This window comes from Hypoxylon fragiforme (genome assembly GCF_022984875.1).
Source record: "Hypoxylon fragiforme strain CBS 206.31 chromosome Unknown GGS25scaffold_7, whole genome shotgun sequence".
Lineage (NCBI taxonomy): Eukaryota > Fungi > Ascomycota > Sordariomycetes > Xylariales > Hypoxylaceae > Hypoxylon > Hypoxylon fragiforme.
Genome location: NW_026054762.1, coordinates 1,824,129 through 1,851,404, shown reverse-complemented (window position 1 = coordinate 1,851,404; position 27,276 = coordinate 1,824,129). Strand labels below are relative to the sequence as shown.

The following is a 27,276-nucleotide window of genomic DNA, read 5'->3' as shown; positions in this document are numbered from 1 at the left end:
AGCACATATTACATAGTTACATACATGCAATGTTGTATTACTGTTCTAATACTAAAGTTTATATGAATTCCAACAGAGAGGCAGAAACCCAGGGTCACCTTTCAATAAACATCAACCTCATTCTATTGAAAACTTAATTTTGCATCCTCTTCATATTTCAAATGCGTTTCTGTATCCACTCAAACAATCATAAATTTACCTCTTTCTTCCCCAATGGCTAACGACAACGTGATGAGTGAGGATCATTCTCATGTTCCGAGGATGCCATTCACAGACCAAAACACTCACACATCTGAAGAAAACGACGAATCCGAATGGGAATATGAATACTCTAATACGGAAACAGAGGTAAGTCTAAGTAGTAACTTGAGAAGTAAAATAATATGATGTAGGACTAATCAAATGATATTATAGACTTTTTACGTAACACTGGATCTCTCCAAGGTGGATTTCACTGGCCGTGATGTTCGTACTACTAGTCAACATGGCCACAAAGGCAACGAGAAGTCTGAGCGGGCCAAGTTATATTTGAATCGACGCATGAGTCCTGAGAATAGTGATGAGGATGAGAGTATGATTCAGAATAATCAGCCTTCCCCGCCAAAGGACACTGCAGAAGAGGCCGATTTCAACGATCACCAAGTCCAGATTTTAGAGCTTCACTCAGAAAATCCCATCATATCGTATAAAGGTCGTGTCTACTCAGGCCGCTGGAGCCAGAATGTCGGCACCGAATTACTCATGACACGTCACGACGATTACAATCCGCTTCCGGCTCTTCAACATCTGGATAATGACGTGGACCTGCTTGCAGCGAGTTGCTCGCGTATCACCGTGGAGGAGATGGAAATCAAGCCCAAGGAAGGAGTTGCCAACCAATGGCGACAGCGCGATGCCAACGATAGTAGCAAAAGCAATGCCCCAGTATCGGTCGTCCCCGTTCCCGAGAGATGGGCTACAAAGGAACGAATCGACCAAGGCAACTTTCTTGCAAACTTGATCGCACTCAAGAAACGCAAGGGCGAGACGGACGAGGTCACGGTTATCGCCAAGGGAATGGACCCGAGAAACGACCACAACCGAAACAGAAAACTGAAGCAAAAGGAGAAACAGAACTTGAGGCGAGGTCACCGTGGAAAGTACAATCTACCGCACTACAGAGCTTACCGAAGAGGTGGGGGTTCCGAACTTCTAAAGACTTTATCCATCAGAGAACCCTTGGTTGGGCTGTCACCCACGGCGAGTTTTGAAGATAATGTGTCCACGCCTACTCCAAATCGGTGGGACGATCTCGAGGGAGAGGACGTCAGCATGGTGGATGATTTTGATATGGGGGATGATGACGATCAAGGATTGGGGGAAATTGGGTACTCAGGGTCTGGGGGAGACGGGGGTTCGGTTGAAGAGATGGACGTGGATGATGCTTAGGGTCATCCTCTTGTTCATTTAATCCTGTCTTAAGAGCATGCGCCTAGAAGCCAAACCCAAAAGATCCAGCAGTGTGGATAGCTACCTAGAGGTACTTCCATAGTTACGGTCTAGATATCACTATGGTGTATCAACGAGTTCATTGATCATGTCTTTCCATGACAATGCATGAATTTGACTCCTATCCTTCTACTGCACATGCTCGATTAACGAGCAACCCTAGAACAGATCGTCGATACTCTTATCCGCATCTTTCTTAATCAAATCTACCATGCCCTACATACGTCCACACCGCGTCAGCCATCTCAAAGAAGAGTAGAAATCAATAGCAAGAAAGGGGGAATACTCCTCACCTCAGGCATAATCGGATTCCCCTCATCATCCTTGACGTACCGGAACGGCATCTGCGTGCTCTCGTGCTCGTTGAACTTGAGATCGGGGAAGTCGGTGTATGGGATTTTGTTTAGTGTGACTGTTTTTTTTTTTTTTCCTTGTTTAGATCTCACAGCACATTTCAACAACGACGGCGAGAAAGAGAGAAAGGGGGGTAAGGTGGGAAGGTGAGAGGTGGTAGTAGGGGAGAGTGATAGTGTAAACCAAAGCAAGGGAAAAATAGTGAGTATAGTGAGTATAGGTGGGTAGGTAGGTAGGTAGGTAGGTAAGCAACGTACACTGCTCTTCAATCACCATCCGTGTCACCCGCACCGCCGTGTCCGTGGTCATCTGCACGGGGCCCAGCCGGCGGCCCTTGAACCCCTTCTTGCGGAGCTCCGATGTTCGGTCTAAAGCGTCGTTAGTCAGGTACTTCTATCCTCTATCCGCGTACTCGATCGATACCCCTTTCCGCCACCCACCCACCCACCCCCCTTACGCCTTCTTCGTACTCAAAACCAAAAAAAAAAAAAAAAAAAAAAAAAAAAAAAAAAAACAAACAGGGTAGAGATGCTATGCTATGCAATGCAATGCTATACATACCCCTCGGCGGATCATCGCCCAGAATGCCCCCAAACAAGAACACATCAAAGACCCCCTTGTCATCCGGACTCAAATCCCTCTCGGCCTGCGGATCCAGCAAGCACACCCTGTCCCGCCCGCCCCCCTCCCCGCCGTACATCTCCTCGACGCCCCTCCTCTCTGCGCGGAAAGCCGGGATGGCGGTCAGCCTGGCGGGGACCTCGAACCCGGACGGCAGCGACGACAGCATGAAGGTGTTGCCGGCGCGCTGGGTCTCGGCCGCGATCGCGGCGTACTCGAGCTCCGACCACTGCCCGAGCTCCGGGTCCAGGTGCTCCACTATGTAGGTTTTGCGTTCCGGCATGGCTTTTTTTTTTTTTCTTTTTTTTTTTCTTCTGATGGTTTTTTTATTTGTTTTTTTTGCGCTGGTTGGGTTAGTTACCTCTTGTTTTTATAAACATATGTTTTTTTTACGTACTTAATATCAACTAGATTTGGTGCTGTGCTTGCTATTCCACCAAAGATAGCTTGGTTCGTTGAGAGCAGAGTTTTTGATATGAATACCCTAATACTTGCTTGAGATATATGAAGGATGTGTAGGTAGATAGGTAGATAGGTTACTTTAGACGACTAAATCCAATCCCTTTTAATTCACTATAATTCGCAGGTCAAGTAATGTACCTAACGTTAGTTCCTAGTTCAAGTTGTATGCTACTATGCAAGTCTTAACCTTGTGTTGCACCAATTGGGAAAATTTCACTTAAGGCGTACATGTGGGAGCCAATCATGTGAGCTCTACAGTTGGTATCTAGATCATTGATCTTAATAGACCAGACCTACTAGGTACCTAACCTGGGTACTCATGGATTCATCATGCTGTCGATTTCTCGCTGGCATATTCTCAATCATAATCATAATCGTATTAGCACGAGCAATTAAGGAATTAGTTGACATGATTGGATGGAAACTCATTAAACGCCCACAGCATTATATACCTATCCTCAAGACACGAAATGCCATACAGACCACCATACAGACCCTTGTTCCATTCCCCCGAAGCTCTGCTCGAGGCGCGCCTTTTCATATTAACCCGGCAATAGTGCTAGGGCGTTGGATCAGGCATTTTATTTTCGTGATCCCTTGGTTGGAAGAGAGCCAAAGTCCTTGCTCTTGCGCTTCTTCGTGGGTCGACTCGATCCACCCTTGGGTCGATATCCTGGATCCTCGTCTCTCTTTCTCTTGAGCTTGATAGAGGGCACATCATAACCTGCGTCGTCATCCCAGTCTGCTGATTCTGCGGCCTCCTTTTCTTTACGGCTGGCAGCTGATTGTCTCTTGGTTCGCGCGGCGTTGCCACCTTTGCGCTTGCGTCCTCCTCCTACATCATCATCATCCTTGTCGTGACCGTCGTCCCTGCCTTTTCCCTTATCTTTGTCCTTTTCCTTCTCCTTCTCGAGGTCCTGGAGGAACGTCTTAGGTGCGTGTCTGCGTAACCAGTTGTAAACACTCGTAGGATTTCGTAGCGCAAAGTTGGCCGCAGGATTTGTGGTTTCTTTTCCTATGGCAGTAGGCGCGAGGGTGGGCTTGGGTTTCAGTTTCAATCGCACGTCAAGTTCGTAGAGATACTCGTCAATATCGTCGGCAGTTAGAAACGAAGTGGGATGTGCCTGGGGATCATCTGGCTCTAGGTCGTCTAGAATTTCTGGATTTTGGTCGACACTGGCAGCATATGATCTATGCGGGACCTCCTGTTCTAGTCTGCTCAGAGACTTTGTTGGCTTCTGGGTGGCATCCGAATCATCGTCATCGTCTTCGTCCTCTAAATTGATATCGATGCGTCGCTCAAAGGGGATTTGAGGGGAATCATTGATGTCTAACAGAATCTCCATCAAACGACTATTAAACCGTGGTCAGTTTACCTCTCCTTCATCCTAACGAATAAAATTATGTATAGGAAAACAGCGGGCGCTACTTACTCGTTCTCGATAGCTAGACGCTTCGCAGTTCGCATAACCTTTTGTTCCAGCTTGTGCAGACTTTCAATCTCCTGCATCTGCTGGTCGAACTTGATGCGCATCTTGCGATATTTCTTTTTCCATGATTTGTACGATGGTCTAGCGTCTACCATTTGTAAATCGGTATGGTCTTTCTCGAATTCGCCCTTGAGTGAGGCCATTGTGATGGAAATAAAAAGAAAGAAACAATAGATAAATAGAGTCGGGTTTTAGAAGATGATGGAAGGGGGATGAATAGCGATTGACGTGAAGTGAAGAATAGTAAAGTAAAGTAATGAAAGGCTTCTTTTTTGAAAAAAGGGAAGGGAAGGCGTAAATTAAATCATTTGATTGATTGTTTGGACGGTGCGAAGAGAATGAAGGAAATGAAGGAAATAAGTATCAAGAGGAGATAAAAACGTTTAAGATAAAATTAATTTTTAAATACGGGTTCAATACTTGATAAACATACTGTACACTGCAGTCTGTACTGATAGTCGTCGTAGCTACAGAGGTAGTCACGGTTTGAACAGTCAGACGCAGAGAGGAAAACGATGCGAGGATTTTGGGGGTAAGGGAATGTCTAAGCAAGCCATCCAACCCTTGGAAGCCTTAAAACGCCGCGCATCCTTCCCTCTGCCAAAGCAACATAACGCGTTCAAACCATCTCGTATGTACTGTACTTGCTTTTTTGCCTAACAAAAAAACCGTCACTTCCAAATGCGACATTCCCACTAAAACCTTGGGTACCTAGTAATTCCCAGGTATCAAGTACATATGTATTGTATTGTATTGTACCTCCAGAATCCAGATGTCCCGACTCCCTAGACTCCCTACATGTACCTAGTACCCAGTAGTACCCAGCAGCTAACTTGAAGTTAGTTATCGATAATCCAAAGCAACCCCACCATCAAATCTACAGGCCCAATACAATAGCCACAATTGGAAATCTGCAAACACAATCACATTCATACACCAACTTTCAATTTCAATTTCAATCAAATATATTATAATTTCTTCGAAAGATTTAATCCCGCATGCTTCGGCGGATAATAAACATGGCCGAAAACGCAGCTAAGAGATTAAAGATGGAGGGCAGCAGCAGCGGCGGCAGCGTTAAAATCGGCACCCACAACGGCCACTTCCACGCCGATGAAGCTCTCGCCGTTTACATGCTACGCCTGCTGCCCACCTACCACGGCTCCTCCCTTATCCGCACCCGCGACCCTGCGCTGCTGGAGACCTGCCACACCGTCGTCGACGTCGGCGGCGAGTACGAGCCCAGCCGCAACCGGTACGACCACCACCAGCGCACCTTCACCACCACCTTCCCCGACCGCGCCACCAAGCTCTCCAGCGCCGGGCTCGTGTACATGCACTTCGGCAAGGCCATCATCGCGCAGCACTTACAAAAATCCGAGGACAGCCCCGAGGTGGGCCTGCTGTGGAAGAAGCTGTACGAGTCCTTCATCGAGGCGCTCGACGCCCACGACAACGGCATCTCCTCGTACGATTCGGAGCAGCTCGCCGCCGCGGGCATCGAGAAGCGCTTCAGCACCGGCAACTTCACCCTCGGCGCCATGGTCGGTCGCCTCAACCCCAACTGGAACGACCCCGTGTCCTCCGACCCCGTCGTCGCCCAGGCCGACGAGGACGCCAAGTTCTACATCGCCAGCACCCGCATCGGCGAGGAGTTCTCCCGCGACCTCGCCTACTACTGCAACGCCTGGCTGCCCGCCCGCACCATCGTGCAGGACGCCTACCAGAACCGCTTCCAGCACGACCCCGAGGGCCGCGTCATGGTCTTCTCCGGCCTGTCCGTCCCCTGGAAGGATCACCTGTACACGCTCGAGGAGCAGGAGGCAGGGGAATCAGAAAATGGCAAGAAGGTGCTCTACGTGCTGTACCCCGAGAAGCCCGTGCCCGACGCCAAGTGGAGGATCCAGTGCGTGCCCGTGTCCAAGGACTCGTTCCAGAGCCGCAAGCCGCTCCCGGAGCCCTGGCGCGGCGCACGCGATGCCCAGCTCGACGAGGTCTCGGGCGTCCCCGGCGGCGTCTTCGTGCACGCGTCGGGCTTCATCGGAGGAAACAAGACTTTCGAGGGTGCCAAGGCGTTGGCGGAGAAAGCTTGCGCTTCCTAAATACTAAATAGAAAAGTAACTTTGAGTAGGTATACACGGGTCAGGTCAACAACGGCTTATAGATGAAAAAAAATCGTGATAGATATATGTAGATCCATACATTGGCAAATTACTAAGTATCTAGGTTATGTAGGTAGGTAGGTAAGGCGCCTAGCAAACTACATAGGTAGGTATTCATTAACAGCATGGAAGAACAGCATACATCCATTGAACGACTTTGAATTTCCCTAAAAACAAAATGCGCCCAGCCATCGTAAAAAAAAAATACCTAGCAATAACCATTTCACACCCATATCACACACTAACACCAGTAAAACAACCCAACTCCCAAATGCATTTTCTCACGTTGCGTTGCGTTGCGTTGCAAAAAATAAAATAAAAAATAGAATGGGTACGGTACCTAGTAGCAAACATGTACGATAGGTAGAAACCAGGAGATTTGGAGGAGGGGGGGGGGGACCTTAACGAAAGTTCTTCAAATCAAAAGGAGCTGGGAGATAGGTTTAAAAAACGATGAGAACGACATCCATCGTTCCATCATAAGCTTGTTTTGTGTTTTTGTTTTGGTCTTTTTTTGGTTGCAATTGCGAAGTAACCCTTTGCCAGGTGCCATATCACCATCCCAAAACGCCACAGGGGGGGAAAGGGACGAAAACTGACAAATACTAATCCCTCATAAACCATCGTAAAAAAAAAACAAGAAAAGAGGTTGATGGTGCCTTTTTGTTTTTTCTTCAGTCACCCATCTCTTTTTTCTCTGTCCCTTCCCTTCAGAAACACGACTATGTAGCTTACACCCACAACGCAACGCAACGTAGGACGTACGTATCAACCGACATGCTCATAAACAAGGCGCCATCCAGCTATTGTAGGGTAGAGGTCATACCGATGCCAACGCCCCTTCAGTAACATATCGGTTCTATCTGAGCTTACATCCTGGACGTCGTTGGCACACTCATACCACCGAGAAGGTAGCCTCACGTACGTCTATCCTCGAATCGGGATGCTCTTCGCTTCGGAGTTTTCTGAGGTGGGTGATGTGGCTTTGTTCTCCTGCTCGGCAGCCTTGGCAGCGGTATCATTGGTGCCGTCATCGACGCTCGTCTCGCGGTGCAGGAAGCTGCTCTCCTTGACGGGACTACCGGAGGAGGTGACTTGCTGACTGCCGTGGCTGTGACCGTGCAGACTGGGATGGTGCTGGTGGCCGACGGTGCCACTACCATTCTGGCCGTTGGGTGAAGATAGGTGAGGAATGTTCTCGGGGACTGGGTGCTGGCTACCGACGCTGCCCGTGTCGACACTGTCGCCCTTGCCGGCCTTGGACATAGCGTAGTCGCCGCTGTCGAAATACTTGCGCTCCTTCAGGTGCTTGGCGAAATGATCCGATTTCGAGGGGAGCTTGCCATAGAGACGGAAGAGACGCTGCTCCTCGGGGGTGAGAGACTACAAGGTACGTCATATCAGTATATGCATGGGCAATATAGGCTTGGGCATTGATCTTGGAGCGGTGTGCAAGACAGGCAGGGACGGATGGGAGAAGGCAGATGGTAAAGTAAAGAGGGGAAACGTAGACGCTGGCACGCCTCCGTAATAAAATGCGAATATTTTCGTTCGTCGTATAGCATACACCATCGCTTGGCCTTAAGGAAATAGTTGTCCAACCCAACTTGGGACAGCCAGATGTGGGGTGAAGGATTGCTGGAAATGAGGAAAACTAACCTTGACGTCAATCTTGTTCTTCTGGTGAGGGTTCATTTTGACTTGGCAGATTTCAGCTCAGCTCAGCTCAAGCAGACTACTTTTCAAAGACAAATCGTGCTGTATCATCGGTCGTTGCAGTCGGATGGTTTAACAGAAGGAAGTCAGGTGGGAAGGTCCGTCGTCTGGGTGGTGTTAGGTTAGGTATTAGGTAGGTAGAGGTAGTTTTGTAGTAGTTTCGTTTTTGGGGAGGGGAGACAAGACAAGAAGTGACAATGGTACTTGCTTAATTCACAGCACTAAGTGACTGCACTAAGTGACTGCATACCTACCTACATGTATGTAGTATTGTACATATCCTTACCCTGGCAACGGCAGGTGTTTGGCTTGCTTTTCCTGCAAGGGTTTGGGGGACCCACTAGCGTCTTCTTAGACCCAGACAAAGACCAATGACGACGTGTGCCGCTTACCTAATGCACATGTATCTTACACACAAGTTAGCCGGAAGTGGCCGCCCTGGCAAGAGCACTTGGAGGAGTCAAGGGGGTAAAATGCAAACCCCTCCCAAAAAAAAACCTAACCTGGGAAGTTATGAAGGATATCAGGGTCCTCTGTGCAGGTTTAAACTTTCAATTCTAGATAACTTGTAGTCTTCGAGGCAAATCGGAACATTTTCCTTCTAAATTTTAACCTATCACCTATCATCAACACTTAAGGCCTGATTGAATATTTTTGATAGTACTGGCGCCAATCCCTCTTTAGCTGCCGAGTATCCACCCTATCAAGAACAAGCCTCTGCCTTCTTGGAGAAACGTTTTTGGAGAAGCAAATAAATTGCTTGGAAGATTAGAAGTCGGCGTCACCGTCACCACTGTCACCACTGTCACCACCATCCATCCTCTAAGCCTTGCCTGCCATCCCACCGACTCCTTATCTAGCACGCACCATCAATATAATAAGCATTGCAGTGACACCAATTAGAAACTTTACCATTCGATCACAACAGCATGTAAGCCCACGTCATTTTCCGTCAAGCGGGATAAGAATTCGATGGCTAAAAGGGCTATGGTTGAACGACAGGAAAAGCTGGTGCGACAACTTAACATAGAATACCCGATTTTTTATTATCCGCGGTGGTATTCAGGAATGTTGCTCGTTTATGCACTAAAAGTCAAGTGGCAGCATAAGTAGCCCCCTTTCGTGAAGCCCTCCAAGTTTCGACGATTAGACTCACGAGACAATGTAGGTTGCCAGTGCAAAAGTACCTACAGCATTAATCTTTGGATGGTCCTGCCGCCGCTTTTGTTCGGTCAGTTGACTGTAGCATGGCGATAGGACTATGGTGTTCCCACCTCTCCTGTTTTGGTTACAAATTATTTCCGGTCTACAATTTCGTCTAAGATACCGTACATATGTATCACGAGGTTATGTCCATTCGAACACCGCGTAATTCTTAGATGTTAGCCAGATATATATATATATATCGCTGTTTAGTCTAGAAAGCCCCAACTGAATCAAATCTAGCTAACTGCAGCCTTACGTTCCTTGGACGCTTTTTTATCTTACCTACCTACCTAGGTACGTTACCTTGTAGTTATATGAAGGCCAGAGCCTGCTGTTGCCACCGAGTGGTACAACACATGATTTGATTATGCCATTCACACGTCTAGTATTATCAATGTGACACTACAAGGTTTCATGTACCTATGTACAAGGGGTCAAACAGCATGTTGAACGATGTTATGTGAGTATGGATGAGTACCAAGTTTGGCTCAGTAAGTCGATGTACTACAGATTCTATTGGCAACGTTGGAAGTTTTCTTTGAACCCATTCTCTGGTGTTAGTATGAATACTTACCCCTAGCGCGTGGCATAGAAGTTGGTACACGTATGAAAAGGGGGTTTCTTTCTATTTGCTGCTGTAGTCAGCGCTTCCCTTATAACCACCACAACATCCCTCATAGCTGTCATGTCTGAATCACTTCTAGTTCCAACTATCGCCAACAACTTGGGAACTCAGTGGAGCGTCAAAAATACAGACCCTATGAGCTACGTTCATGACGTACGCCCCGAAAATTCCTTCTAGTACCATACAGCGATCTCTGCTATTTTGAGATCGTTCCACGCTTACCGTTAACGGTCAGGATCTCACACAGACAATGACCGATGTAGTGTGCGGGTCGTCCATCTTTGCTTACCTCCTAGTCATAGCCCCTTAAAGGCGAGTCGGATAGAGGTTTTGAGAGCTATCTACTCCATTTGAAGGAAAGGCTCTGCCGTCTGAGAAGCCACGTTCTTAGCCAGCTACTCGATGGCCGCTTGGTAACGCTCCAACGCGATGGCTGTCACTGCGGTCCTTCCTTCTCCTGACTTTCTGTCTTTTCTTGTTTTTCGTCAGCTACAGCTGTGTGAGGAAGCAGACGAACGCTTCACGGCTCTCTACGCATGCTTTACAGCCAGCTACGGCGCATCAGCAGATGAGAAGCACCTATTGAGATCCAAAAGGGATACTGTTCTCTCTTCTGGGTTCGCCCCCAATAAATCTCAGACTTTTACCATGGAACCTAAGAAGCCTAGGAGGTAGCCTAGCAACACGTCAGCCAGAGTAATACCAAAAGATATTAATTCGCCTACCGACACACGGTATTTATTGAGCGATATACAATGAAAAAGCCTAGCAAATTGCGAGAGCCTCAGCAATATACATATGTAGATATACACTCTGTCGCAAGGGGTCAAATAAGTAAGTCTAGGTCGAGGCTCACGGATGCAAGCCAAATCAAAATATTACAGTCCTGGGTAACTTCGCTCTGGTCTAGTTAATTAGGTAGCTTGGCTCTATCGGCAACGTTCAACTCATAGTGCTAGAGGTATACAAGGAGGGCTGCTTCTGTTAGATGCTAATATGAAAGGTCTACCTCCACCACGCCCCTTTTACTCAATCCATTTCACATCAAAGCCACATGCCAGTATATAGGTGTCTAGTAAGTACCTCGACGAATCTAGATGGGTATAAAGGTACATGGTATGTAGACAGAATCTCTCGTATACACGATTTCCAGGTCCTAGATGAATAGACAACTAAAGTACGATGGAGAAGCTAACTCAGATATCTATATTCCACATATACTAAATACGTGTAAGAGATTTAGTATCCACTAGAAGGGGAACTTGAATGGCGAATAGGTTGATCGCTATATCATAGGTATTGACTTATTTCATCTGCCTAGAATCTTGGCCCTTATCTCCTTTTCCACAATGCGGATTTAAGCTACAGGTAAGACGGGGTGCTCGGACGGATCTCTATACCGGTGATGCCGTGTTCACTCGGCAATATCTTTCATAGGGGAATATTCACACTAAAAGAGGCAGAGCATCAGTTGAATGAACGGTCGGGTTATCTCCGACATACTATATATGAGTTGAATAACTGAATGTACACTAGGTATACGGACTTAATTTTTCAAAGCCATGTAGAGTTACTGGGCTTTCGGGGGGTTTTGATTATATCTTGCTGTCATGAGTTGTTCTAAGTTCATCCTTATAATATAGGTATAAATTTACAGCCTACGGTCTCGAATAATATAGTTGAAACACTCCTATCTATACCCACCCAAGTCATTGTCGTGTCAATAGGCCCTACAAAGTCTCCCCTAACACTTTCACCGACTCTCACTCACAATGCCACCCCCCTCCCCAACCTCGGCAACGCCATCATCCGCATCGCAGCTGCCGGCGTCCTCTCCTACCACCGCGAGCTCTACAACGGCGTCCGCGGGCACAGCATCCCCGTGCCCATAGTCGCCGGCACGAGCGCCGTCGGCCCCGACGCCACCGTCCTGCAAGCTCGGCCAGCTCGTCTACATCGACTGCGTCGTCCGCGCGCGCGACGACGCCGATGCCGTGTTTCTTGCTGCGGTGCACGAGGGAGTGACGAGGGGGGAGTAAGAAGTTGGTGAGGGAGGTGTGCGCGCGACGGCACGTTTGCGGAGTTCGCGAGGGTGCCGGCTCGAGAACTGCTTTGTGCTGGACGAGGGGGGCGGCTGTGCGGTAGTTGGGCCACTCGGTCCCGGATCTCGCGTGCATCGGCTACACACCTTCCTCGTCCCCTACGGCGGCGGCCTGCGCGACATCCAGGTCAAGCCCGGCGAGACCGTTGTCGTGTGTCCGGCGGGTCTGGCGTGCAGGTCGCTGTCGTGATGGGGCGGAACGAGAAGGAGCTGGGTAGGCTGAAGCAGCATGTACTAACCAGCTCACCGCACGCGAAAATCGAGACGGTCACGGTGACCGGGGACGAAATGGCGGACGCCGCGGCGCTGAAGCAGTTCGGCGCGTCAGCCTGATGGGCTGGAACGAGAACCCCGTGGCCCCCTCGGTGGTGGCGATGAACATCGCGCTGAAGGGGAAGCTGATGTACGAGCGGGGCGATATACTGCAGTTCTTGAAGATGCTGCATAGTGGGCTCTTCCCCCCGCGGGGAGAAGTTCGTGGATACAAAGGTTTTGGGGATGGAGGATTGGGGGGAGGCGATGGATGTTGGGGCGCGGCAGGCGGGAATTGGGAGGTACAGTATGTGGTTATTGCCCCTTGAAGCTGGCTTGTGATGGGTGGGTGGTTGGAATCATAGGGGGTCTGGGGAGTATCTCCCCTCTTGAGTGTATGTGTTTCACATGCCTGTGGCTTTTACGCAATGCTATTAAGTACATTGGAAAGTTCCAGGGTTTCTTTCAGCTCAATATATTTGGGAGTGTCGGTCTTTGACTATTATGAGCCGTGAAAACCATTAGGACGTCTAACAATAACATATTGCTGTGCTTTTCTTATTGCCAGATAGGCCTCATTCAAAGGAACGTCATGAAAGCCAAGCACACCACAGACTTCAAATATAGATTCGGGTATTAAGACGTGAATTACAATCGTCTAACTAGCTACACAGGTAACTCGGGAGCCATGTTGCTTGCCCTTCACAACTCAACTACAGGGATCCATACCATACTCAGTCAAGACTCTGCCGTAAAGCTCATTCTGTATAGCATAGAATCCTAACACCGCCTGTCCTCGCCACGAGCCGAATCTGTACTCGAACCGCGCAACCGGGCCCGTCTCTGTCTCCACAGTCCCATGGGGGATGATTCGATCGATGTCATAGGTAAACCTCGTCGCGAAGAACTCGTCCAAGCAACGACGGTTCACAATCTCAGGATCCCCAGCGATGAGGAGCACTCGGCTCAAGACGCCCTCGTTGGTCTGCTCGACCTTGTGCCGGTTCCATACGACGCGGGGAACCCTTCCGTCGAATTGGATGAGGCGTCTGTCGCATTGCGACTTGAACAGCTCGGACGCGGGGCGTCGGAAGAAGCTGAGTGCGGCGGCGGCGGTCCCGCGTCTCGACCCGGAGTTGTGGATTACCAGCGATCGGACTCTGCCGACATTGTGGATGGCGCTTAGGAATCGTCGATGGGTGATGCTGTTGGGGAGGTTGGTGATCCAGAGGTTGGTGTTCTCGCTCTCGGGAACATCGTCGCCAGAGTTGGCTCGCAGGTTCAGGTCGCCGCGATAATTTGAGTGTTGTTGTTGTCGGCGATTTCTATGCTGGTGTTGTGACGCTCTTGGATTATCACAGAAGGGAACCATGCACGCCATTTTTGGGAACTATGTCCGTAGTACATTTAGTTAGAAGATGTTAAGATGGGGAGGGTCTTTGTTGGGCTTAGCTGCTTACCTCTTGGGTTCTTGGATAGCAAATATTAAACTGTAGTGTAGAAGAACTGTGAATTTGACGTTTGCTAACTTGGTGGTTTTATAACGACAATAGAAAGCTTTGTGGTGATGTTGATGGTATCAAGCGGCCATCACGTCCCTTCACATTTTTCTGCGTGTTGGTATTTTTGTTGATATGTTTATGTTTGGGTGTAAGAAGTTTGAAAGAAAGTGATATGAAAGCGATGTGATAACTTCAAATACTTAATACCTAAGGCGTCCACGTCGCGATGTTGCCCTGGCTACTCAAAGCCAGCTCCCGTGGGACTTGAACTGTGGCGCCCAGCAAGGCATAAATAATGTAACGGCAATGAGTCAATTACAAACATTGGAAACAGTGCCAGTCGCCAGTGTCTGCTACGTTATATATTGCATCTTGTTGAGCTCACGGTTTCCATAGTAATCGCAAAGTTTAGTATCGCCTTACTTCCTACCTACCTACTTATATTCTTCATGATATCCATATCCACATAGCCAGAATTTGGGATGAGTAGGTAATCAAGAATCTCATATAGATAATGATGCCATCGCTATAAGAGATATTGAGCAACTTATATATATGGTTACAGGTTAAAGACTTGGGTTAGAAATCCATGAGAAATAGGAGACTGAACTCGTCCGCCCCGTTTGGGTTTTGCTGTGAAGATAAGAATAGGATGACCTCAGTTTATTAAATATGCAGAAAAGTTATTTCTGGAGAAACCAGATGATAAACGCCCCCTTTGGCAAGGTATACAGACTGAGGCTATCAAGACTAACAGTTTTGGTGTTATGAGAATATCTCGAAGAGAACCTTGAAGGTAACCTATTAGGTACCTAGGTACCTAATTAATATGCAGTGTAACATGGGGTAGTCAGCAATTGCTTCCAGGTTGGGCACACAAGGCAGCTCTGATTGGACAGCTCAGATTAGACAGCTCAAATGCAGCATAGAGTACCTAGGTACTTATTTTCAGGGGGTTTGTCCACCTAAGATGCATAACACCATCACCAACACCGTCAGAAAGAATGTCGTAGTTACTCTCCGGAACCGCATACTCATCATGAATGTTGTAGATTTGAAGAAATGCTAGTTGTCTATACCATCTGTCTACAGGAAAACTCGATGATTACATGGCCCCCAATGGCTGATAGACTCGTGGGGGTATTCTTGGTAGTTGCGTAGTTGCGCAGAACTGAAGCCAGAGTGAATTACTGTTTGGTGTTACTGCCATGACTTATCTATGTGGTATTGTCCAAAGTAATTGTTTCATTGAATGAGAAGATTTCCATTGAAACAACAATGAAATAAATGTGGATTCGTTTATGCCCATACCTGAACAAAACGTTCGATACTAAGGAAAATGTGTTCTTTTGCAGCCGCTTTTACCCTTACTTTGAGTAACGAACAGCTATAGCTTCCTTGGATATCTTGGCCTGTAACATCTATCATGTTTCCTCGGTCAATATTTGCTCAGGATGTACCTAACGAAGCCTAGGTAGATGTGATATCATCGGCTAGACCTTCGTTATACAGGTTAGAAGGAATTACGATGGTGTTAAATCTTGGAGATTGCTTTCAGTTCCCAGTAACAGGAATGCTTCAGCTGATATAATCATTGCCGCCCTGCATTACGTGATTGTTACAGTACCAAGAAGGCAAATCTACACTTTACGTGCTAAGGAGTGGCCAAGTTTTTATTCGATGTCATTATCCTACTGAGTTGATAATTAACCTAACCTTAGATACCCTCATTGAGTTTCGGTTTTAATTCTGATGTCTCTTTTTCTTTCTTCTTTTTTTTCTTGACCCTTTACAAGATCAAAACACCATACCTCAAGGTAGTAAAAAATAAAGTTGCTAAAGGGAAGATTAGGAAGAGAATCCTTAGCAGGGCCACTATTATACATATGAAAATTTCCCTTTCACTAGCAAAGCCCAGACATGTGACATTGGCAGTCGGTTCGGCATTTCCATGCCCAGGCCGTACACATTCATCCCTATTAATCACCCAATCCGCCGGCACCGAGATCCAACGGCCGAAGAATTGCAAGTATAGCAAGGAGATCCATTATACTGGAATTGGGACTAGAAAAATACCGACATCCAGACCAGCCCGAAAGCCTTTGAAGGTCAGCTACCTAGGTACCTAAGTAGCTAGTTTCCAACGGGCTCTCCGTCAGCAAACTGTATCTCCGTGGTATAATTTTATGGCGCCGGCGGGATATAACCTAGACCCCAAGAAGAATGGGGGCGTCGGTAGTACATATACTATACCACTACCTAACATTGAGCCTACATAAGTACGTAGGTACGTAAGTAGGCACGAGTAGGCACGTTTGCAAGAGGCGATCGGGTGCTTTTCCGAAACATCTGGTGATAGTATTGCGTTATAACCGTCGTACGCCATGTAAAGAACTCCCGGCCAAGATAATTACTGCGGACATTATCCCCAAAGTGTCACAAGGAATGGGGGCTCTCGGTGGCATAAAAGTAGGGAATTTTACCTCATAGTTATTGAAAAGGAGAGCTTCTATTCTGTGATAGGTACAGCTTCCCCGTTCAAAGACGCGACCCCCATCCCCCTTCTTCATTCCCCAAATCCCCATATATGTTACAATTAGTTGGGTCTAAGTCGTATGCATCTAGATCTAGTAGATCATGCTAACATGGTCCTAGAGACATTTCCAGATTCTTGGAAAGTTGGCCAGCCGAATTTAAACGATTCATGAAGTTTTTTTGCTCGGGATTTGGGGGTTTAATAACTTGGGTGGGCTTCCTTCACATCAAATACCTACCTAGCTAGTAGCCCTAGAGATATAATGTGTGTACCTACTAGGTATTTAGGTAGAAGTGTACTACATTTGGAAGGTTTTCACGATTTTTGTTCCAGGGGTTATTCGAGGCTGATGAGCTGGGCGTGATCAGCTAGGTGGAACTAAGAAGTAGTGTTAGATAGTGTTGAGCAACTTTTATAGAGAAATAATAGAGAAAACATACGTGATATGGAAGGAATCAGTAGAGATGACTATGATATATACATTACCATGTAGTATGTACGAGCTTCGTACATCAGCTTGGCTTGATCATCCCTGTAAAGGTTGCTCGCACACCATCGATGACCCACATTCCGTCATCTGTATGACCTCCCGTTCGTCGAGGAGCAAGGTCCCTTGGCTGAAAAAAGACAGGAAAGAGCTCAATTACTACCACGCTCCTGCATACTATGTACCCTACTACTGCATAAGTACTGTAAAGTTACTAAAGTAGCGTAATTTCTATTTTGTATCCTATTCCACATGGGCAAGTAGCCCGGTCAAGCTAGGGGTCCAGCCAGGGTCTAGACAGGGTACAAGCTCGTCGGCCCTTTCCCGACTGCAATAGCTCCCGGTCTCTACAATAGGTCTTCAATACCGAAGTACAACATGTACTACTAGCAGTACTTGCACTTGTACATCCAATCCATTCAATCTCAAGTGCTTGTATTCAACTTTGCATGTATCCATTGTTATTCATTGCACATGTCTATTCATATTAAATACCACCATGCCGTTCACTTGCCGTTCACCAGCCGTCTTCCTTTCCCGACGAAGCCGATCATTCATTATTCATTATACCCATTCTTCTCCAGGCCACCTCCCAGCCACAATCCGATACCCGAATCTTGACCTTATCGTAGCACTATCTGCCTACCTACCCGTGTGCCACTTGGGGCGTGTCCCCCGATAACCACTTGAAGGCAGCTTTTCAAGCCGAATTGCAGTCATGTCTTCCGCCGGCAATAAGCTAGGCAAGGGCTTTGCCTGGTTCTTTAACCTGAACCTCGACCCTTATGGGCAAAAGGAAGCCGAACGCAACGACTCCCGACATGCGGCTCAGTCTAACCCTAACGTCGAATTGTACGAAGAACGGGACCCGACCACCGTTCAATGGCTCGCCAGTATTACGCCGACCGTCCGGAGCACCCGTCATTACTTCTACCGCTTATTCCCCTTCCTACATTGGATTACTAGATACAATACGACATGGCTCATCGGCGATCTCATTGCCGGTAAGCTCCCGGAACCCGCTCCTTAACCGCACGGACATCACTAACATCATCCGTATCTAGGTATCACCGTCGGAGCCGTAGTCGTGCCTCAGGGCATGGCTTACGCCCTGTTGGCAAATCTTGAACCTCAGTATGGTCTCTACACCTCCTTTATGGGTGTCTTACTCTATTGGTTCTTTGCGACCTCGAAAGATATCACAATCGGGGTATGTCATTGTCTATTCCTTTAATTACTGGGGTACCTATGAATTATACTAACCCCCTGTGAAGCCTGTCGCGGTCATGTCAACGGTCACCGGTGGAGTTGTGAGCAGAGCAGAGAAAGCTCTTCCCGATGTCCCGGGCCATGTGGTGGCTTCCGCCCTCTCTGTTCTTATCGGAGGAATCGTATGCTTCATGGGCTTGGCGCGACTCGGCTGGATTGTCGATCTCATCCCGCTGCCTTCCATCGTCGCCTTCATGACTGGATCTGGTATCAACATTGCAGTCGGCCAGATACCTACAATGTTGGGCATTAACAGCAAAAAGAAGAGATTCTCAACACGCGATGCGACATATATCGTCATCATCAATACCTTGAAGAACCTCAAATACACGACGATCGATGCTGCTATGGGCCTCACTGCTCTGCTCATGCTATACATTGTCAGGGGAACTTGTTCGTACCTGGCCAAGAAGTACCCTCACCGAGAGAAGCTTCTTTTCTTTATCTCTACGCTCAGGACAGCCTTCGTCATCTTGTTGTATACTGCTATCAGTGCTGGTGTGAATGTAAGCCGCCGCACTAGCCCTCTATTCAGCGTACTCGGTGAAGTTCCGCGAGGCTTCCAACATGCTGCCGTTCCCGAAATCAACTCGACGATTATTTCCTTCTTCACCTCGGAACTTCCCGCCGCAGTTATCGTCGTCCTGATCGAGCACATCTCTATTTCGAAATCGTTCGGACGTGTAAACAACTACGTTATCGACCCATCCCAAGAATTGGTTGCCATTGGTGTCACGAATCTTCTGGGACCTTTTCTAGGCGCATATCCCGCTACTGGATCTTTCTCTCGTACCGCCATTAAGGCCAAGGCTGGTGTCCGCACACCGTTCGCCGGTGTTATTACTGCCGTCATCGTGCTTCTCGCCTTATACGCCTTAACTGCTGTCTTTTGGTACATTCCTCAAGCATCGCTCGCCGCCGTCATTATTCACGCCGTGTTGGATGTTGTCTCCCCACCAAGCGTGGTGTACCAATTTTGGAGGATATCACCCCTGGAGGTCCTTATCTTCTTCGCTGGTGTTCTAGTGACTATCTTCGACACTATTGAGAATGGTATCTATACCACAGTTTGCATATCCTTCGCTGTTTTCATCTTCCGACTATTCCAAGCCAAGGGACGCTTCCTCGGCGTTGCTAAGGTTCGCACTGTTGGAGATGTGAGGTATGGCAGACATTCAAGTGCAACCCAATCCTTCTCTCAGGAAAAGAGCGCTACACCAACTCTTCGCGAAGCCGGTATCTCGAGCGAGCGCAATGTTTTTATTCCAATAGACCACGAGGACAACTCGAACCCCGCTTTACCAGTCACTCATCCCTACCCTGGCGTGTTCATCTACCAATTCTCGGAATTATTCAACTATCCCAACGCCACACGCTTCCTGGATGGTCTTACCGCTGGAATCTTCAAAGAAACCCGAAGAACTGATCCGGCGTCTCTCGGAAAATTGGGCGTAAGTTACTATTTCATGCTCTCCATTGCTACCCTCATATGCTAATCATTGTTTAGGATCGTCCTTGGAATAACCCTGGTCCTCGCAAGGGCAAGATAGTCGTTGACGAGACACAGCACTTGCCTACTCTCAGGGCAATCATTCTAGATTGCTCCGCTATCAACAACGTCGATGTGACTTCCGTCCAAGCTCTAATCGACGTCCGAAATCAACTAGACAGATACACAACACCCGACGTCGTCGAATGGCACTTCGCCCACGTTAGAAACCCCTGGACCCGACGCGCCCTCGCCGCCGCAGGTTTCGGATTCGGACAGCCCCAAAACCAGAACGCCGAGCCAGGCCGCCGCTGGAAGTCCATCTTCAGCATCGCTGACTTGGCCGACATCGCCACGCCGCTCTCCAGCAACGGGGGCGAGAAGGCCGTCGTCGAAAAGCACGCGAGCGCCAGCGACGAAGAGAACGCAATCCGCTCTGCCTCCATCACCGAAGACGACAGCAACGTTCGCCAGATCCCCGTGTACGGCCTCAATCGGCCTTTCTTCCACGCAGACATACAAGAGGCGTTGGATGCCGTGTTAGAGAACATCGAGCAGCGACCGCCTATTGCTCTCAAGGCTTAAGCTAAGCCTTATTACCTACCTGGTCTCGGGTCTTTTTAGGGACTGGGACGTGTTTCATATTAAAAATACCTACTTATACCTATATATCTTACATACATACCCCTTTTAGAATTTTTGTTGTTGTTGTGGTTGGTTGTTTAAGTACCTGTCTACTTATATCATGAGTATCCAGGGTACGAAGGAGGAATCGGTACGAAGGGATCAGTACGACGGATCGATACTAGATGAAGGGGTAGCGATAGGGAATACCCACCCACCTACCAATGTGTATAATGTGTGTGTGTTTGTGTGTGGAAAAAGCTCAAAAAAAGCTCGGATGATACCTATTATGATATGATGTTATATGATACATACATAGTAGGAGCTTGCTTGCCTCAGGCTAAAATACCAAAATACCAATTTTTATTACTATTATTTGATGATGTTTATTGTGAAGTTTGAATTGTGAAAAAAAAAAAAAAAATGGCACCTGCTACTGAGTCGGTTAGGTACCTAGGTATACTAAGACACCTTACTACTAGGTAGTGTATAGATATGGAGTGGTGAAATTGTGGGATGGATACCTACCTACTCGTCAATGATTACCTACCTCAGTTTTAGCACATTGGGATGGATGCCCCCTTAATAGGTAGATGACTTTAGGTTCAGTTGTGTCTCGAAAGGGGTAGTTACAAGTATAATGTTTTTTTTTTTTTTTTTGCAAGGATGCATTATTTGTAAATAGATAGGTACCTACCTACCCTATTTTGAACCTTAATGTCCCATATATAATTTACACCCAAGTCCAGGTATATGCCTACCTATTCAACCTCGATAAGACTACCTAGTAGGCAAACACATGATAAACGCACATACCAACCCCATACCCTCTCAGCTCAACATGTCACACACACACACACACACACACACATCAAAAAAAATCACACAGCCGAAACCACCTCCTTCTTCTTCTCCACATCCCTCGCGGCCTCGGCCGCCGCCGCTCTAAAGTTCTTGTACCTGCTTCCCACAACAATCCAAGGTGCGTCCGGCGCAAAGACAACGGAGCTCATCTGCTCGAGGGGCACGCGCTTGGTCTCGGGGAGGACGAGGTAGAAGAAGAGGGCGTTGGTGAAGTTGCAGACGGCGAAGACGATGAAGAAGCGGTAGCCGAGGGTGGAGACGCCGATGCCGGTGACCTGGGCGATCATGGTGTTGAAGGCGAAGCTGGTCATGGTGGCGAGGGAGACGCCCTTGCTGCGCGTGTGGGTGTCGAAGATTTCGGCGGGGATGATCCTGTAAGGGGGGGGAGGGGTTTGGGTTAGTTGGTGGATTAGGTAAGAGAAGGGGGTGGAAAAGGGGTACGAAGGAAAGGGGGGATGGCTTACCAAGATAACGGACCACAGGCGAAGGAGAAGGAAATGTTATAGAGCCAGGTGCTGTTGCATATCATTAGTCGTGATTCATTTTACGTGGCCACGGCAATGCGCAGCTGCCAGGAACATAGGCATGCATAGCTTCACTTACACAATAATGAAGCCCCATCCAGCAGTACCCCCCGAGTTAGAGGCCGGAGGGAACATAGCTTGACAATACGTTAGCATGATACACTTTTCCTCCAATATAATAACCACCTTGGAACATATCATCCCCTTGACTCACCAATAAGAATCGTCACGATAACAAACATAACGCAGTTGACCAAGTTACCCGCGATGATGGTTGGGCGACGGCCAAACTTGTCGATGAGAAACATGCAGAGGACCTGCGCGATCAGCGCCAGGATGTTGTTGATGGCCTGGTACTTGAGCGCCTCGTTGGCTGAGATGCCGATCTGCGCGAAGATGGTGACGGAGAAGTACTGGACCGCCGATACGCCGGTCATCTGAGTTGCGGCTTGGATGGCCATGGCTAGGAATAGGCGGCGGAAAGCGGAACTGTCCAAGTAAAAACAGGTAAATATCTACAATTCATGCACATAGCTAGGTTCAGGGAAATGCAATGATGGCTGTAGGTAACATACGGGTTAGTGAAGAGTTCCGTGTAGCTCTTTGCCTCATGCTCGCGTTCGAAGCTAACGGTATCCTTAATGGAGGCGAACTCAGCCTGAACCCACGTGTCGTTGATGTCTCCGTTGGAGTGAAGCCTCGCGAGGGTCGCGAGACCTTCGTCGGCTCGGTCGTGGTCGACAAGCCACCGGGGACTCTCGGGGAACAGGAGGATCAGAGCAGCTAGGGCAAGGGCCGGCAGAATCTGAATACCCAAGGGAATACGCCATTGACCCTCGTTGGTTAGGTTGATGAAGCACCCCCATGAGACCCAGCCGGCGACGAAGGCACCGATTCCCAGCATGAATTGCTGTAGAGCAGTGACTCGCCCACGAATAGACGGGTGTGCTATTTCACTCTGGTATACCGCTATCATAGGATAAGTCTGTTAGTGTCTATATTACTTCCACTTTTTATCAAGCACGACCTTCTCGTGGCTTTTGAGACAGAGGCAGAGTAGAGGGGATTCTCACTATATCAGATAATTAGCAACGGGCTCATTCATTTCTTATTGTCTGATCATAACTTACCGAATTATCATAGTCAAGAAACCAACACCCAACCCGGCAATCGCCCTGCCGGCGTACAGGTAATCAATTGTCTGCGCGCCGGTCTGGAGGGCTCCACCCAACAAGAATATGACGGCGCCTAGCATGATGGTCAATCTACGACCGATGTAATCACCCGCAGGACCAGCGAACATAGCGCCGAAAAAAGCACCACCGGTGAATAGCGATACGACGGCTCCGCTGTAACATAATTGTCAGCGCGCAACTCTGGAAAGGGGAAGGTGAGGTTGAGGTGGTTTGGGAGGGAGATTAGACGAACGTTTGGGCCTCAGTCGGTTTGAACAATTCGGCATACGAAGTGCTCCCGACAACGCCAGCAATAACACCAAGATCATATCCATAAAGCACCGATCCCATCGAGGCGAAAACGCCAACGAGGAACTAGAAATTTGAGAATTTCAGTCAGCCATATTTTCCCTTGAGATATCGAGAATAGCTAAAATACACATACCTGGTAAGTATGAGGCTTCATCGTGACGGACGATGGCGTGTTATGCCCTATTGTAAAACTATGGTATTTACTTTTCCTACGGGCCAAGGATAAGATAAAAGAGAAGAAGGGACAAACCGATCACACGTTATTCGGTGAGCCAGCACAAGATGCCGAACCACGTTCATATATACCCCAGCCTCCCACCGTATTCTCCGCACGAAACAACCCCATATTTTGGAGATATCCTTTCAGCGCGGAGGTGAATACTCGAAATGGTCGATGACAGCTCCAGGGGTCCAGTCCCGCGGGTACGGGGTCGCAGGGAAGCAGCATTGCTGAGTGGAGGAAATTATTCTGGTTGCGAGCCCCGTCGAATCCGTTTCCCAGATGCGCTCCAATCAGAGGCTAGTACACTTCTAGACCTCGTGTGCTGGGAGGATCGGGGAAAATCTGGGGTATGTACCACAGAATGGTGGCATCGTGGCATCGTACATAGGCTAGTAGTATCGTAGGCTAGTACCTACATAGTAGCAGCATAGTAGCAGCAGTGCAGCATTGCAGCAGCATTGCAGCATTGCGGAGATGAATGATACTTTCCAGGTTGTCTGCAGGTCCCGTTTTTCTATTTTCATTGTTTTGCTATGTATGTTTAAGTCGAGATCTTCGTATTATAATCATAAACGATTAGTTACCGAGTTGTAACGAGTTGTAACTTGTAAGTCGCTTCGTTTCGCTTCGTGCACTAGTCAATAATCAGAGCCGAAGCGATGTGATGCGAGCAAATCAAAACAGATGGATCCAAAATATAGTCGTGAAATTCAAGGTCTAGTTAGCCAGCCCAACTGCAGCTGGGGTATATAATCCCGGTAACGCCTGTAGTGCTGTCTATGGTATACTTATGAATGCCAGCTCCCCTTCTTGCCCTCTGCTATGCTGTGTATAATCCGACACCTCCAAGTTTGACAAACTCTTTCCCTGCCGAGGTTCTTGAATTTGGGCCCTTGCGGGCCAGTCACGTAGTGATATTGTCCGAATAAACGCCATTGCCGCACGTCATCTAAGCCGAATAATTTGTCGCCCCAGGTTCCGTTGTAATGAAACCAACTCGTGGGCGCATCGGCATTCTCCTCCACAGGCTCTAAGCCTTCATCGTCCTTGGTAGTAGTATAATCATACCAATAGCCTCTCAAATTCTTGGACGGATCCCAAAGTGGGCCCCGATCCGTAACGTCCTTTAGCATCCCGAACGGAAGCACGTACGCATGATTTCCGGGCGTGGCGTACATGGCATGTGATCCCACAGCACTGTAAATAACTGGCCTTTGTATCTCAGACTTGTTACCACGTTTTTCTACGGCATCCCAAGCATACGCCTGCCCGCCCTCGTGCTCGCTGAAGAAGACCCCACGGGGAATGCCGGCTTCAAAGCGAATCATGCAATGTTCCCAATCGCCGACATGATTTCCGTAACGAGTGCCTAAGACCGTTTGCCCTAGGTTGTACGCGTAAAAGAAAAACCAAAATGCATCAACGATGCCAGATCCCTTATCTACTAAAACGAGTGTAACTGGAGCGCGAGAGTACCCAGACTCATCCGGTTTGTTCCCTTCATTCTGTGAGTCTTGCGCTGCTTGGGATATAAGCCTCTGTTGGTCACGAGAACGGAGGATACGCGAGCGCCGTGTCAGTCTCTGTGGGATGCCACCAGGAAGTTTCCGCGGGTCCGAAATTCTATGTAGAGGGTGATCCCTATCTACATCAAACCATGTAGTATCGTCGGTAGGCCATCGATCAGGTTCCGAAACCTCATCCTTCCCATCATCTTTATCATCCTCGTCACTAAAAGCGATCGGCCTGCTGTCCTTGCTGTGAAGCCACTTCGGCCGAGATTCGACGTTATCTTTACTGTTGAGATGTTGGAACCCAAGTTCAGAGCTCAGCTCATTTAGGTTTGACAGGGTTAAGGTCTGGGACCCGTTAGACGGCCATGCGTCTTCGTCGAGATCGGGTACCACATGTTTGATGTGTTCGGCAATATCAGAGGGCCAGAAGAACTCTTGCGAGTAGAGATGAACCAGCGGAGCATAGTTCAGCACGTATTCCGGAATGTTCCTCAACTGCTTCTTGTCACCGTCATTTCCTCCTCTCCACGCGATTTCTGATGCCTCTCCTATGACATGTCTCAACTCGTGCCTGCGGCCGTCGTCCTTCGGCTTCTCCGGAGGATCCTTTTTTAGGTGAAATAAGCCGCAAAGACTAAGCCAGCGGCAAGTTTGACGATCAAGCCAGTGCGGAGAGGTATTAATCCATTGCTGGTCAGCGTCGCGGGTTTCTTTGTCGGGTGGGACAGGGTTGAGAACCCGAGGCAAGGTGGTAGTTATGAAGACAACGATAAGGACGGCGAGGACCGCAATACTGATACGACGAATATTGTACATTGAGAAGATAATATGTAGCCGATGCGCATAGCACCTGGCTGCAGCGATTTTATCGTGGGATGGAATGAAGTGAGGTCATAGATGAAAGAAAGCAGTAGAGTGGTTGACTAGGGGGTACAACCGGAGTCAATGGAGCACAGACGCAACTCTGGCAATAAATGATCGTAGACTTTAAAATGAAGGTGGACAAGAAGAGAAAGGAAATATTGTGGATTGTTGAATAAGGAAAATAAAACAGCGTTAATTGGATTTACGATCCATATCATAAAGGACAGGTTAATAAGAAGTAAAAAAGTAATCCAGCTTTATTACGCTTAGGCTATGTGAGTGTGTGATTTTGATATGGGATAACGAAATACAACTGTAATAGGTAGTAGGTATCTGTAGCCAGACTGTAGGGATGGGATCGGTAAGTCTAAGGAAAAAAGAACCTTGGAAGCTGGAAGGATTGCATTGCGACGGTGGGGGCTATGGCAATGATGGAGGAAAGTTCCGGTTTAGGTACGGGTTCGCCTGCGCTGCCGGGCTCCTCCTAGTTCCAGATCTTCTCTGTGTCACTTACATGTAACCACGATGAAGCTTATTTGTTAGTGGTTACCTGTACCTTACGTATGAAATATATGAGGAATGGATGTACAGTTGATCGTTTCTAAAATTGGTACTTCTAAGGCTGTAACCCCTGGAACCCTGCATAACAGAGTTGGCTTGGCAATAACCGAATCGAATGGGGAAAGTGATAGGCCGTTCCGCCACTGAACCCCAATGAGGAAGCCACATGTGTCAAATTATTCGTTGTAGCCTCATTCTTTCCTAACACATGTGCAATTTTTTTGTCACGCGGAACAGTACAAAATGCTACACAAATACAGAGATTTTGTCTTGTATGTAACTAGTGGCTTAAGATCATTTCAAACCGTGCCCAGACCTTTTGTTTCTACCCCCAAACAACTACCGTAGCTGGGCCCGGATCTACTTCCGACACCTGCCAATAGCCCACGTGTGAAAAATCAACTTACCAAGTAGAATCTCCAACTACTCATATATTATATATATTTTTAAAATGCCCACCGGATCACTTAAGTCATAGGGTTTACCGGGTAGAATAAGACATTGGATATATCTAGGTTAGCCAAGACGAATGACCTCGTAGATTTGGAGACATACTTGGAGATGAAAAATTCAGCATACATACCGTCAGAAACTTTTTAACTCAAGTACCTAAGATCACCTGAGGAGTTACCTAGTAATAACGGTTGTTAGAACTGCCATTTGCTGTAAAGACATAAAGCCAGTCCTTGCGAAGTGACTTACTTCCATAAAAGGTCACATTAGCTGCATACTTCATCGTATAACTATTACTGATAACTACCAATGATTTTGATTTTTAGAGTTTTGTAGGTTCAACAGCTTCATCTCAACACTACCAGGAATTACATCCTATGTTTATCGTTCTTTTATAGCTAC

General features: G+C 47.8%; 10 protein-coding genes across 10 annotated transcripts; 3 read left to right on the top strand and 7 right to left on the bottom strand.

The window, feature by feature from the left end:
- Positions 1 to 31: 31 nt before the first annotated feature.
- Positions 32 to 1,714, top strand: GGS25DRAFT_374450 (uncharacterized protein). Its single transcript, XM_049258218.1, has 2 exons — positions 32 to 348; positions 415 to 1,714. Exons 1-2 carry the CDS (start codon positions 214 to 216, stop codon positions 1,426 to 1,428), a joined length of 1,149 nt encoding a protein of 382 aa, XP_049114788.1. The 5' UTR covers positions 32 to 213; the 3' UTR covers positions 1,429 to 1,714.
- Positions 1,538 to 3,096, bottom strand: GGS25DRAFT_374439 (DUF431-domain-containing protein). The gene is made up of 5 exons (XM_049258217.1): positions 2,861 to 3,096; positions 2,404 to 2,807; positions 2,100 to 2,210; positions 1,782 to 1,900; positions 1,538 to 1,704 (listed from the first exon to the last, which is right to left on the bottom strand). Exons 2-5 carry the CDS (start codon positions 2,744 to 2,746, stop codon positions 1,648 to 1,650), a joined length of 630 nt encoding a protein of 209 aa, XP_049114787.1. The 5' UTR covers positions 2,747 to 2,807; positions 2,861 to 3,096; the 3' UTR covers positions 1,538 to 1,647.
- A 119-nt stretch (positions 3,097 to 3,215) lies between these two features.
- On the bottom strand, positions 3,216 to 5,001 carry GGS25DRAFT_374400 (IEC3 subunit of the Ino80 complex, chromatin re-modelling-domain-containing protein). The gene is made up of 2 exons (XM_049258215.1): positions 4,359 to 5,001; positions 3,216 to 4,278 (listed from the first exon to the last, which is right to left on the bottom strand). Exons 1-2 carry the CDS (start codon positions 4,556 to 4,558, stop codon positions 3,507 to 3,509), a joined length of 972 nt encoding a protein of 323 aa, XP_049114786.1. The 5' UTR covers positions 4,559 to 5,001; the 3' UTR covers positions 3,216 to 3,506.
- Position 5,002: 1 nt separating this feature from the next.
- GGS25DRAFT_374435 (metal-dependent protein hydrolase) lies at positions 5,003 to 7,011 on the top strand. Its single transcript, XM_049258216.1, has 2 exons — positions 5,003 to 5,160; positions 5,259 to 7,011. Exon 2 carries the CDS (start codon positions 5,414 to 5,416, stop codon positions 6,515 to 6,517), a length of 1,104 nt encoding a protein of 367 aa, XP_049114785.1. The 5' UTR covers positions 5,003 to 5,160; positions 5,259 to 5,413; the 3' UTR covers positions 6,518 to 7,011.
- A 440-nt stretch (positions 7,012 to 7,451) lies between these two features.
- On the bottom strand, positions 7,452 to 8,494 carry GGS25DRAFT_499653 (Endosulfine-domain-containing protein). The gene is made up of 2 exons (XM_049261797.1): positions 8,237 to 8,494; positions 7,452 to 7,960 (listed from the first exon to the last, which is right to left on the bottom strand). The coding sequence occupies exons 1-2, from the start codon at positions 8,270 to 8,272 to the stop codon at positions 7,505 to 7,507; spliced, it is 492 nt and encodes a 163-aa protein (XP_049114784.1). The 5' UTR covers positions 8,273 to 8,494; the 3' UTR covers positions 7,452 to 7,504.
- Positions 8,495 to 11,877: 3,383 nt separating this feature from the next.
- Positions 11,878 to 12,671, bottom strand: GGS25DRAFT_523787 (uncharacterized protein; the record flags this gene model as incomplete). Its single annotated transcript, XM_049264487.1, has 4 exons — positions 11,878 to 12,054; positions 12,080 to 12,258; positions 12,313 to 12,406; positions 12,465 to 12,671. 4 exons carry the CDS (start codon positions 12,669 to 12,671, stop codon positions 11,878 to 11,880), a joined length of 657 nt encoding a protein of 218 aa, XP_049114783.1.
- A 515-nt stretch (positions 12,672 to 13,186) lies between these two features.
- GGS25DRAFT_523786 (uncharacterized protein) lies at positions 13,187 to 13,858 on the bottom strand (the record flags this gene model as incomplete). Its single annotated transcript, XM_049264486.1, has 1 exon — positions 13,187 to 13,858. One exon carries the CDS (start codon positions 13,856 to 13,858, stop codon positions 13,187 to 13,189), a length of 672 nt encoding a protein of 223 aa, XP_049114782.1.
- Positions 13,859 to 17,607: 3,749 nt separating this feature from the next.
- Positions 17,608 to 20,425, top strand: GGS25DRAFT_374383 (sulfate permease). The gene is made up of 4 exons (XM_049258214.1): positions 17,608 to 18,006; positions 18,067 to 18,212; positions 18,277 to 19,722; positions 19,779 to 20,425. The coding sequence occupies exons 1-4, from the start codon at positions 17,721 to 17,723 to the stop codon at positions 20,343 to 20,345; spliced, it is 2,445 nt and encodes an 814-aa protein (XP_049114781.1). The 5' UTR covers positions 17,608 to 17,720; the 3' UTR covers positions 20,346 to 20,425.
- An 840-nt stretch (positions 20,426 to 21,265) lies between these two features.
- Positions 21,266 to 24,078, bottom strand: GGS25DRAFT_533248 (general substrate transporter; the record flags this gene model as incomplete). The annotated part of the gene is made up of 9 exons (XM_049265658.1): positions 23,393 to 24,078; positions 23,201 to 23,322; positions 22,903 to 23,121; positions 22,777 to 22,844; positions 22,348 to 22,741; positions 21,987 to 22,261; positions 21,852 to 21,909; positions 21,713 to 21,763; positions 21,266 to 21,620 (listed from the first exon to the last, which is right to left on the bottom strand). The coding sequence occupies exons 1-9, from the start codon at positions 23,411 to 23,413 to the stop codon at positions 21,266 to 21,268; spliced, it is 1,563 nt and encodes a 520-aa protein (XP_049114780.1). The 5' UTR covers positions 23,414 to 24,078.
- On the bottom strand, positions 24,079 to 25,950 carry GGS25DRAFT_374338 (uncharacterized protein). Its single transcript, XM_049258213.1, has one exon. It carries the CDS (start codon positions 25,810 to 25,812, stop codon positions 24,271 to 24,273), a length of 1,542 nt encoding a protein of 513 aa, XP_049114779.1. The 5' UTR covers positions 25,813 to 25,950; the 3' UTR covers positions 24,079 to 24,270.
- Between the last annotated feature and the right edge of the window lie 1,326 nt (positions 25,951 to 27,276).